This window comes from Pygoscelis adeliae, unplaced genomic scaffold, assembly GCF_000699105.1.
Source record: "Pygoscelis adeliae isolate BGI_AS28 unplaced genomic scaffold, ASM69910v1 Scaffold160, whole genome shotgun sequence".
In the NCBI taxonomy this organism is placed as follows: Eukaryota; Metazoa; Chordata; class Aves; order Sphenisciformes; family Spheniscidae; genus Pygoscelis; species Pygoscelis adeliae.
In genome coordinates this window covers 976,633-989,384 of record NW_008824035.1, presented here as the reverse complement: position 1 = coordinate 989,384, position 12,752 = coordinate 976,633, and the positions used below count along the sequence as shown (strand labels likewise).

The following is a 12,752-nucleotide window of genomic DNA, read 5'->3' as shown; positions in this document are numbered from 1 at the left end:
CTGTTATTAATTTTTTCATTACAGATCACATACAAAGCAAGCTTGTTGAGGGAAGAAGCAGCAGGAAAGAAAAATGAGAAGTGCAAGTTTTCCCCCGAAGGAAACATATGAAAGCAAAGTGGTGGGAGGAATGAAAGAAACTGGGAAAACTCTGTAGGTGACACGTGCTATTGTGCAGTTTGTAGTACGGAACAGTTCAGAGGAAGCCTGTGTATTTATACGGTATTGAACTCAACTCTTTAAATATTAAAGTCCTGTTTACAGATAATTGAACTTACTGTTTCTGAAGAGGTCTGTGTATTTATGGGGCCTTATTTATAGGTGGTAGGCTGAGATGTGTTCTATCAGGAACAGCCACAGATACCTATTTTCAATATATCTGGAGCTCAGGAATCCATCAGTCATCAAGAAAAAAATGTTCTAATCAACATTTTTTTCTGATAACACAGTACAAGAAATGTCAAAAAGCTAGATCCTCAGCGTTTTGAATTGACAGGGTTCCTCTTAAGATTTCTTGTACAGTTAAGTATTAACTGCAGTTTCTAGCATTATTAGCCACGAAAAAAATTACTTAGCTGTCTCTGGTCCTATGAAGGGATTGTATTCTTGCTATATACAAGATCCAGTCTCGCAAACCCATGTTCACTTTGGCAATGTCTGCATGCTTGTGATGGGTAGTCCATTTTACAACTTTGTGCTAAATTTCAAGCACAGCTTCTCTTGTGTTAATCCCGTCAACACGATGCTGACACCAGGTCTGCTGTTCCTGTGTGTAGTGCTGTATAAAGCCCAAACCAAATCAATGCTGCTTCTATTGGGAAGTGGGAGAAAAAGTTTCCACGCTGTGTTTTTAAGTGCTCTGCTTTGTCTAATTATTTCTAGGAATTAGTCCTGAAGATTATTTTTTTTAATGTAGTTTATATGAAAGGGATCGTCAGATCTATTTCTTGAATCAAACATTGTTTTCTTCTATCACCAGCCACATACAGGTATTGAAAAGTACTATATGCTCGTAGAAGTCATTGAGAGAAAGAAATCTGAGGATCCAAAGCTCGTAGCATTGCATTTCAGCCTTTCGGGGAATGTACATGTCAGTGTAGTAAGAATATATAACAAACTTCTGTCCACCATCATGTTATGGACTGTCTGTGGATAGAAGCAGCAGCTGATAACCTTTCTGTTGCTAGGTTCTTTTCTGAAGTGATGAATCGAGAGAAGGTAGTCAGTGACAACAGACTGAATAAACAGCAGCTCCAGAAACTCTCTGAAAACACGAAGTTTGGATTGCAATAAAGCTGAGCAATGTAGCTGGAAAGTAGAATTCTTGGGGAAATAGTTCGTTGTCTTACCATGCTTTCATAACACGTTCACAGTGTGATTAAGAGATACTCGAGACTTGAGTCCTGGTTACTTTATATATATATTTTACAATGTGGAGAGTCCAGCACTTGGTATAAATCCTGTTAACTTTCGCAAATGCTGAAAGTCCAATTTTATGTGAGCTAGAAATTCTTGTGTGTCCATTTGGATATAAGTATTGTTGGTAGGTCAACAGAATTGCTCGGTTTAGGAAGAGCCTGCAGGTTCTGACCCGTAAGTTTTAGGTCTGATAAACCTTTGTAGGTCATTAGAAATCCTGTTTACATTTTGAACTTTGCTGTAAAGCCTTGTGGTAAATAGAGCATGTTTTGACTGTGTGTGAACTCAGCTGTAAGGAGGAGGAAGTGGGACCAGCAGCTCCTCCACCTCCTAACTCCCTGGAGACACCGTCAGCCAGACACTTTCCTTTGAAGGGTAGTTCTGAGGTGCCTCCTCTTTGTTCTGGGAGGAAGATAGTAAATAAATGTTGACCTATAACTGCAGCAAATTTAAAAATAAATAAATAATCCTTTTTGGCTGAGCAGGGTTGCAGGATGGATTTCTGATCCTTCTGAGTAGGGATAAGTGGGTATTTTGTCTCGCAGTAATGAAATACAGCATGATTCCTTGAGAGCTGAAGTATGTCTCAAAACCATATACAAAACATTGCAGTTTTGTATTTTAGAACTACTGGCATATTGTTAAACCAAATCAGAGGAATTGAACTGCCAAAACTTTCATGCACATCCTCTGGTCTGTCTGAACCGGCTGCTATAATTTCTGCCTGCCTGTAGCCATTTCTGCCTGCCTGTGGCCTTTTCCATGCCCAGAAGTAAACCCTCATCAACCTCACGCAGAAGAGTTATCCCAATGGAGAAGGAAAACAGAGAGATTGTTCCAGATAGGGAAAAATCCCACAGGATCAAGGGCAGCCATAATTATAGCTGTTCTGCTGGGTTGGAAGAATGCAGAGGAACAACAGTGGAGGTCAGGCTTCGGTTAAACATACTACTCTTGTTTGCAGTAAATGCAATTTAGCAAACAAAACTTTATTCAGTGGCACCAGAAACATGGTCCAACATTCACCATGTGTTCCAATATAAAGTGCTTCAAGCTCCCTTCACGTATGTGTCATGCAACTTCTTCCAGAGTCTGACAAGAATCATCCTAGTAGCAAATGTCTCGGTAACTCTTTTTCATAGCTGATTCTACTGAAATAGTAGCAGAAATATAAGCTGCAGAATTAGGTAAGTTACCTTTTTTTTTTCCCTGGTAAGTAACAGAAGGTCCCAACACACAAAGGGGAGATAACCAGATGCTCTATTTTTAATTTCCTGTTGAAGTATTTCTGAAGACAGGTCATTGAATGATGGATCCTACTCATACAGAATGAGCTTTCAAGAGTCCATTGAACAGCATATTAATAGCTTTCCACCATGATCAGCCATACTTGCATCTCCACTCCTACCAGAATGCCAGAACACCTGTAGGGCTAATGCAGAATCAAAATTTTAAGAGCTTGCATTTTACAGTATTTTGTCTCATCCTCAAGTAGTGTCTATTTATTCTCTTACTTTACCAGCATCAAGGGTATTTTTGGATACTAAACGATAGTAAAAGGTTTGACAGGTTACACAAAGAGCGAAATCTTATTAGTGAGGCTCTGCAGGAGTTAATAAAAGATGCAGTGCTTTTAAACATTTTCATCAGTGGTTTGAAATCCAGGGTTCCTATTGATTTCATCTGTGGATGATATGAGAATTAGTGGAATAGATAAAAGCAATTGAAGATCCATATAGGATGATTTAGCAAGCTAGGCACAGACAAATAAAATTAATTTTTATATTGTTGACTTCAGAATGAAAGGTATGTAGGCCATGTGTCCTGCACCTCAACATCAGCTTGCTATGTAACCTGTGACGAGGAGCTGTAATGCATGTCTTGGATATATAAGCAGAGGAGCGTCTTGTAGGACCACAGGAATGATCACCCCAACCATGCCCCCCCATTGAGCTTTGGTGAGGGTGATGCTGTGGTACTGTGTATAGTTCTGGAGTCCATGAGTCAACATTCTTTTGTGAAGGGGAGAAGGGGCAGCAAAGAGCGCAATCATGATCAGAATGGATGATCTAATAATTTCTTTTCTCCTCCATCTTGTAAGAATCAACTCAGAACAAAAAGCACAGTTATCTTACAGAAAAATAGGGTTGTGTTATAATCCAGGAAAATATATCCTGATTCTCTACCCTGATTCTCTGCAATCCTGTTTTTGTCTGTGAGAGGGTGGTGGGACACTTGTAGCCTTTCTGTTCTCTGTGCACTTGCCTAAGGTTAGGAAAAAGAAGTGCAAGGCGAGTCGCTTAGCCGCTGCTGCTGCTCAAGGGCTCGGGGCACTTAGCACATGTTCACCTGTGCTGTTCTCCCTTCTATCACAATTACTATAGGGGTAAGTAGTTCATTTGAGAATTATTGCTTCCATATGAAAAAAACTCCAAACTGTTCAAACTGCCTAAAAAGGATGCCACTGTTTAAATCATCGTGTCAGCATAATACATGTTAAAGCATTCATCAAAATACGTTACTTTCCATTTGAGAAGCAAAAAAAGCAGTTGCTTTAACTATTTCATAGATCAGCAAGATATAATACCTTTAGTACCACCTCTGTGTGTAAGGCTGTAGAGAGAGGTCCTATTTTCATATGATTAAATAATTTAAGAATAAAACGTGTAGTTATTATTTCATTTGCAACTTACAAATCTGCTGAAAAATAATAATTCACATTAACCCTATTATGCTGAAATGAACTTGTCTTCAGAGACCAATACCGATCTCATTTCCTTCCCTCTGGACCCATAAAAAAACATACAGAAGTGGCTTTGTGTGAATTGTGGCTTGTGAATACTTACCCAATAGTGACTGTGGACATCTCGCTGTAAGAGCTGGAAAAAATGAGCTGTTGGTTTTTTACTGACTGAGTAGAAATATAGTTAAAATTAACAATTTAAAAAAAAAAAAAAAGGCGGTATTTACCAGCTCTTTAGCTAAAAACTTCATTCAGACTTTCTTTGAGACAGGTGTCCAATTTTCTGCAGGTTGAGAGAAAATATATTTCAGTTACAGTTATTGTGTGCTGTTACAATGAAGACGTATCAGGGAACTGCCCAAACTCGGACTCCGTGAACAGAAGTGAACTATGACTCCTAGTATGCATGTGTTCCTTTTTGTTGTCTCTCTTTTCCCTAGGATCAGTCATGAAGGGTTTAATATGATTTTTGTTTTGTTTTGTTTTCCAGCTGAAATAAAGATCTGTTTTAAATACTACCATGGTGTTAGTGGAGCCCTCCGAGCTACTACTCCATGTATCACTGTGAAAAACCCTGCTGTGATGGTAAGTTTAGCCTATTTGTTCATTGTATTTTTATAAGATGATAACACTAACTGCCAGACAAACCTATTGATATGTCTCCTGGTTTTACCATTAACTGTGATTTTTGCAAAAAACTATATTGCCTGACAAAAATCATTAAAATTGGGAAATGCTTTTCTTGGTTTTGTATTTTTCATGGTAAAACACCATTAAAATCACAGAGCCTAGCTGAAATCTTTTATACGAAGAACTTGATTTTGCTTGCTTTCAATTTCGCGGCTTACAGTTTGCTGTAATTTTAATGTCATAGTAGAAATTTTTCATACTGGTTATCTAACTCAAACTGAATCCTTATTAAAAGTCTCAATTTCTTATTATTTGTTAATATTAAAAACGAAATTGTTGCTGAGATAGCAATTATTAGTATAAAAATGAGACTGGACAAAACTGCTTTTGCAAAAATTACTGACTTTTTTGTGTTCATATACCGCTGAAACTTAGGTAATTCTCTGACTATTAAGTATTATCGCTGCCTTACTATGCTTTCATTATGAGACTTGTTCTTTTGAAATACTAAAAGTTTTAGAGGAGTTTTTTTTAGTTGTTTAAATACGTATTGGAATAAGAGCCTTCCAAACTTGTATCCAGGTGCTTCTGATGGAAGTAATTTATCTAATAGGCTGGCTCTTCAGTTGACATGAAGTTTCACAGTGCATTTGATTCGTTGATATTAGCTGACAAATATTTAAGGTCATGTATGTCAGGATATTGTCTTGACAACTGCAATGTTGAAGATACTGTAGAGCACAAGTTATTCAGACTAATAGCTTTTATTCTGATCCGGCACTTTTTCAGCATTGTATATTACAAGTGCATATACAAGTGCATGTTATGGCTATATGATATTGTATGTGCTATACTAGACTTTATATCTCATTATACCAAATGTTTTTTTCTTTTTCTTAGAATTACAGATCTAGATGATAGCATCATTTAATTGTCAGATCTTTGTCAGATCTGACCATGAATAATATTGTTTCGCAGCAGGCATATGAATTCTTGATGTTTTACAGAAACATGTAAATGTGTTTACAGTTAACGAGCTTGACAGCCACTGTCTTTAATATCAATTTATAAACTACAGACCGTAAGGTAGCCTGTCTTTGAACAAAGAAAAAAAAAATGCATCTCAAAGTAACCCTTAAAATGGGCTATGTGCTGCACTATATTGTTACTGAGAAGCAGAATGATTATATTGGATGGAGAAAACATTTGAACTTGTGTGTTTTCTTGACCTTATCATACTAGCCACCAATATTTTTGAGAATCATTGCACGAAAGCACATCTGAACTTCTGTCTTTGAGTATGCATTTATTTACTTGAGAGCTACCTGAAGACCTGTCGTTCAGAGTCATTGGTCAATCTTGAGGGGTTAACCAGCTGTCACTATTTAAATTTCTTTCCTTTGAAAGGTAGCGCAGGGTCCTGGGTATTCTACAGAATTTACACTGCTGCTAGAAGGTATAATTTTATATAAACATTTTTGTGTGCGCTAACAGTACAGAATTCCAGTAATAGTGAGCTGTTAGTTTCCCTGAAGAGAATGTCATATGACAGCTAGGATGAGACTTCCTAAAAATATCCTATTGCGTTAGTTATACATAAGTATACCTATTATTATATGTTAATACCTCACACCATTTTCATGGTTTCGGTGTTGTGCTTAAGCACTGTGTCATAGAGAGTACTTTGTTCTCTTGGCACTGGTTGTGTCTATTGCTACAGAAATGCTGTTTGTGGAAGTGGTAAGAGTCACTGCATGCCCACTCTCTTTTTTTAAGCTGCAATAAGTTACCTGCTTACTTGGATCATTCTGTGTTTTCACATTACATGGTTTGGTGGGAGACATGTTTCTGGTTTTCCTCATGCTGATGGCATACCACACCAGGCATTTCAGTCCATCTTATTTTTGGATAAGCAACTAACGTTCTGTTGTGTTCATTTGAACCAGTGGAAATGCAAGGGCTGATCTAGCATTGAGAAACACCGCGTTACACCGGATGAGATAGCCTTTGTAGTGCAAAAATCTAAGCATGTATGCTGGGATGAAATTTTGTACTTGGCACAGAGAAATTCAGTCGTTCAGGTCATAATGGAACAGTAAAAGGGTATATAGCGAAACCACGGAAATGCTAGCGAATACTGTTACAATTAATTTTATTATAGCTGAATTGTGGGCAAATCCTATTTTCTATAAAATGAAGTAATGATTAGCTATGTAAACAATATTATTCAAACAGAGTCAGTGATGTAGCAGAAAAATAGGTATAGAATGAGAAAGGCCTTTTTGTTGATGAATAACGTTTTTAACAAGAAAACAATGCATGTTAAAATAAGCCCAAAAGAGTACAATGAAATGCATAGCGTTCCTCTGGCCCTGCCTGGACAGTGTCACCATCCCAGGGGGATGCACCTCTTGCTGCTTCCAGGGAATGTGTCCATAGACGAGGGGACTCTGATCCGGCTGGAATTAACCCATTGCTTTTGATGCCCTCATAATTTTACTACCAGCTGTCACCGCTTACGCGTCCTTATAAAGTCATTGGTGTAATGATGTCATGCTGGGTGGGAAAGTGATAGAGTTTCAAGCACTCTGAGAAACGTCTTGCCCTGAGAACGGAGGTGCATTGTGAATCCAGCAGTGAGCGGAAGAGAATGGGCTGGTTGGTGAGCGGCGGTGCTTGCTGGCACGGTGTGTTCCCTCACAAGACCGCTGAGGCCTGTGGGGACATATGGCATCAACGTCATTGCTGTTTCTTTGCCACTTACTTTGACTGCTTGTTACGTACAAAGTATGAGAGTTTTGCAACAGGAGAAATTTTGTGTGTTTGCTAATTCCGTTGAAATTCCAATGTGCTTGCTGATCATCGTGGGAAGTATTTGAAAGCTAATGATATTAAATAGCTTATCTATATAGCAATATAAAAAGGAATTATTACATTTTTGGTTAGTGCAAAGTGGGTGCCTCGTGGCTACCCCAGCTCCAGAACTCCTTTATCAATCTGATAACTTCTAGTTCAGCCTTCAAACAACTCTTCAGCTGCTCAAAACGGCTTTACGTACTTCATCTACACACATAGGTGTGCAGGTTTTTATTCAGCTTATTTTTTTCAATCGTTCAGTAGATCAGATGACTTCCTATTCTATCACTAGTATTAATCCCCAGTGCCATGTTTGGCTGAAGCTTTTTCATCAGCCTGTGTCACCTCTTCTGTCTGGGAGTGAGTGCAGTGCCTACCTGGAGAAACATTTGACTTTAAAGGTAGCTTCGTTCAGCTGGATGCACATCTCTGTCTTGAAAGACAAATTCTTCTGCTAGTTGAAAGAGCTAGACATTAATAAGACATTAATACATGAGAAACTTTTAATTTTGAAGTAATACTTTACCTACCAAGAGATTTCAGGGGTAACCAAACCTGAAAAATCTGTAAAGCATAAGCTTTTAGACCACATTAATATTTAGATCTCTGATGCATTTTTCTGTTTAAAAGGAGCTTTTGTTCATAGGTCTGAAGGCTTTTGTTAGTCTCTTTTTGATCTTTTTGCTTGTTTTTGTTGCACAGTAAATTATCTATTTGTGGAAAGTGACAAAAGTTGCACATGCTGTCACTGGCCAGCTCGGTGCTTTGGTATGTATTACCAATCTCTACTGTTGATTTTATTTTACAAAAGGGAAACCTGTAAGAAAATACAGTCTCCTTTTCTCTGATTAATACATGTCTACACTTGTATTAGCCTATATATGTTCTGTTTGGAAGATTCCAAGGACTGGTGTATTAGCACTGCGTGGCATAAATAATAGATACTTTCCTAGAAACAAATGCTGTAGCTTTGCCTGTCCATGGTAATAGGCAGTAGTTGGTCAGATTCTTCCCCTGCATACTACCTTACAATTGCATTATCGTCCTCAGGCATGTACAAAGCAGATGAAAACTTCTGTGGTATATTTCATTTTTTTCCTCCTCTTCAGATGGGAGTAGAAGGCACAGATGAAGGTGCTTCTGGAGCCCAGCACACTCGGAAGTTAGTCAGCTTTACCCTATCAGGTAAAAAACAACACTACTGTGTTTCATAAATTACTGTTACAAAAAATTGCTGTTTTAAATAACTTCTAAGATAGAACACTTTTCTTCATTAGCCTCTGTAGGAGCACACTCTAGTGGCTTGAAAGATGTCATTTCTTTAGAACTTCTGTTTGTTGACAACAAGCCAGAATCCTGAATCTCCAAGAGTGAAAGAAATGGATTTGATGGATCCCAGCATGAAAAATTTGGAGAGGTTTCCAGTTCGCACAAGGGACAGTTCCTCTCAGATTGAAGAGTGGAAAACTTAGCCTCTAAATAAAATACAAGCTGGTTCCATCACTTTGAAGTAGTAAAAAAGCAATAGCTGCAAATGGTGGTTTAGAAAGGAAAAAAATCTTTACTTGTAACAGCTATTCTGTCACTATAGCAAAATAGCTGTAGGGGTACAGCCTACCAGCTTCATTTGTTCTGATTAGCACTTTATTCCACGGCAAGTCTCGTGTGAGACTAAAGCATATTCAGCTTGAGCAAAGACAGAAAAAATTTGCTTCTGCAACTTGAAGAGGCAATGAAAACATTTAGAGATTGTAGGGTTAGAGCAGAAAAAAACCCCACTTTTTAAAATGGTCTTGGAGCAGTTATCTGGGATAGAGCTGATAGGTTGTATAGACTCACGTAGAGTACTATAAAAATAATTGTTTTGTGAATTCTGAAAACCTATTGTGTTTAATAGAAGGTTGTGAGTCAGCCTGAGGAGTCCCCTTAAATTCATTTTGAAAGGTGTATTGACTGATAGGTCTGTAAGGTATTTCCCAGAACATTTTTTGGTTGCTCATTTGCACGTGCAAAGTTGTTGCTTATAAAGGCAATTACCCTTTATTTCCTGGTATTTCTGCTGTGCGGCTTAATTTTGAACATTGGGTAGGACTTTTTTTTTACTGAGTCCACAGGCGTGGCATTTCATTTTAGTGCAGTGAACTTTGCGTGCATGTATAAACTGCTCATCTAAGTATATGTGTGCCAGTTGCGTTAGCGTCACGAAGACTGCATGCAGCATATTGGAGTACATAATGGAGAAAGACACAAAAATCTTTGCTTCAGCAAACCTAAACAGAGAAATATTTTACAGTTAAGTTTAAAATCTGATACTATATAAAAAAATACCTCTTTCTTTTTGTTCTTGTTGAAGTTTGTGCTATCATTAAAGTCCTTAGGCATGAGAATATGCACCTGAGGAAATTATTATTTATTGTTGCAAGTTGCAAGGGCTGCAGTACTGAGGTTTCCCTAGGAAGAAAGAAGCATTTTCAGAAAACTTTGCCCCCTTTTATGTGAGATAGGTTATCTACTTCTAAGTTGGGAGAAACTGTGCATCGTAGTCCAGAGCAACCTTGATAATTAGTATTTGAAGTTACGTTTATCAAAGTCTCAGCTTTGGGAAAGTGTGAGTTCACTACATTACCTCCCATACAGTTTTTTTGTCTTAGCCCCTTACCCAGAAACACAGCAAGTACTGTGTGATGGTTTTTTTGTGGTTTTTGGTTTTTCTTTTTAAGAGCGGAAGTACCTTACATAGCGAGAAAAACATTTGTAAGTGAGTTACAAGTTCATGCTTTTTGTTTTACAAATGACAGGAGGCTGAAATGTAAATGAGGATGTTGATACCTTTCCTCCCTGTATTCTCTTGGGAAAACACTTGACTTCCTGCTTTAACTGTCTTCTGTACACTGGATCCAGTTAACCTATGAGTAATTTTAAGTTGCTTTATTTGGTAGTTTATGGTGAATTGATTTCCTGGGTAATATAGGAATGCGCTACTTTGTGAACTAGCTTTAATTTACTCAGTTGCTTTTTCCTTCCTCCTTGTTTTGCTTTATAGATATTAGAGCAGTTGGACTTAAAAAAGGCATGTTCTTCAACCCTGATCCTTATCTAAAGATGTCCATTCAGCCAGGCAAGAAAAGTACATTTCCTACATTTGCTCATCATGGCCAGGAAAGAAGGTCGACTATCATCAGTAACACAACTAATCCTGTTTGGCACAGAGAGGTAATGTATCCCTTTTGAGAGCTGTCTGCAAGCTGATGCAGTGTACCAGGCTTGTATTTTCTCTCTGTGCATTAGTCCTTGCTCTCTGAAGGCTGTGAGCTTATTTTGTAGCTAGTTATTTAAACTGACACAGAAATTGTAGTAATTTTGGGAACCCTGTTGTTGGATAGAAACAGCTATCATCTGCGTGTTTAAGCTGTGTATTTAAGCTGCACTGCTGAGAGGTTTTCATTCCCTTCTCTGCTAACAAGAGTTAAACTCACTCAACAGCCCTGTAGATTTCTTGAAATTGCAAAAATAAATTAATTAAAATGGATTATATGTTGTGAGAAGGCTCTTTAAGAAAAGGTGCAATAAGCGAGCATTTATGCTCAGTGATTGCAACAACTGTTCATTTGCAAATGATATTCTCATTGTGCATAGCAGGTGGCAAGCTTTCAGTTTGTCAGGCAGAGGGGATGCTCTTTGGTGCAGCCTCTGTATGCACTGCTGTAGGAAGGAAAGCCCAGGGAGGCATTACAGCACCACTCAGCAAGGGGGGAAAAAATGGCAGTTTGGCAGAAGCCAGTTTTCCGGATGTGTTTATACTGGGTAAGCTGTGCAGGTCTCAGAGAAGGAACTCAGTCCCACAACTGTCTTTGAGCACAGAAGAGCCAGGCTGTGCCTTTGAAGATAGATGTTTATGTAGGAAACAAGGTGAAAATACTGACACAAGTCCATAACCCTTTCAGGACCGGTGAGCAGTGTTCTTGATCTGCGCCTGTTTTCTAATGAGCAGATGCCTGTACTGTGTTTGTTGAATGTTAATGCGTTCTTTAGTAAGACTGGAAAATTGAGTGGGCTTTGGAAAATGTTCCCACAAATCATAATCAAACCAAACAAGCAGTAAAGCAGAACAGAGCAGGGCCTATATTAGCACTGCTCTGGGGTGCTTGGTTGTGGGAGAGACTGTAGATGAGTGGAAGTCTTAAAATCTTAAAAAAAAAATCAGAGTTCTAATCTCTAAATCGATTTTTCATCTTTCTGTCTGTCCATTCATCTATCCAGTAGGTAGAAAGAAAATCTAATCTTATTTTTCCCCTTTTTTCTCCTCCAGTTCTCCTTGGTTTTGAAGCTTACTAGAAAAGCGATAATGTTCGCTGGTGCACGCATTCTATCAGCTTGCTTTAACTGCTGTTATCTTCCCTGTGGCAATGCTCTGACGACAGCAGCTTATGATCCCATTACATATGCTGTCCTAGTGGTGCAGAATTGATCCTGTTTTACATCTACTCCTTTCTGCAAAATAATTTGCAATTTTATAGCAAACTGAGAGCGTTAAATGTTTAGGTTCTGTTTATCACGGGATCCCAGCTCTGACAGTTGCCCAGCATGGAGAGTGTTTTTATTCCTGACCCAATTTAATTGCTGGTTTTGAATATATTTAGATGATGTCTACAGCTGAACTGAAGAGTTTGTTCCTTCTTTTGTTCCTTGTTCAATACATCTTTAGCTATCTAGCCAGACGCATATTAGGCATTGTACTCAGGTTGCGATTCGCTCAGAGGTCTTAAGGATGGCAGATAGTAAAAGTATAACCAGATGACCTCGGCTTTTCTGAGTAGGTTATACCATACTTTTTTGTTTGTTTATTTGAAATATCTTAAAATCTAGAGAAAAAATAAAAATCTTTGGTTCCTAAGCTTGCTTTCCTAAGGGAGTTTGTTATCACACTGTGTGTATGTACGTGTGGCTGCCAACATGCCTGCTCATATATTTGCCCTGTAACACTTTTGAATCTTTTGGCCATCTTCAGGCAGACTTGACAGAGCAGCATAGTTCTCAAATATGAAGTATTCATAAACTGCATGAAAATTGACGTCAGGCTGAAGAGAGTAACTGTGATAGTGTT

General features: G+C 38.3%; 1 protein-coding gene across 1 annotated transcript in view; it reads left to right on the top strand.

Annotated features, from left to right (window-relative positions):
* The window catches only part of HECW2 (HECT, C2 and WW domain containing E3 ubiquitin protein ligase 2), a 119,441-nt gene that overhangs the window by 45,039 nt on the left and 61,650 nt on the right, over positions 1-12,752 (top strand). Inside the window, exons 3-5 of the mRNA XM_009331466.1 lie at positions 4,653-4,747; positions 8,758-8,833; positions 10,692-10,861. Coding sequence (XP_009329741.1) covers positions 4,653-4,747; positions 8,758-8,833; positions 10,692-10,861 — 341 coding nt within the window. The remainder of the gene's footprint in view (positions 1-4,652; positions 4,748-8,757; positions 8,834-10,691; positions 10,862-12,752) is intronic.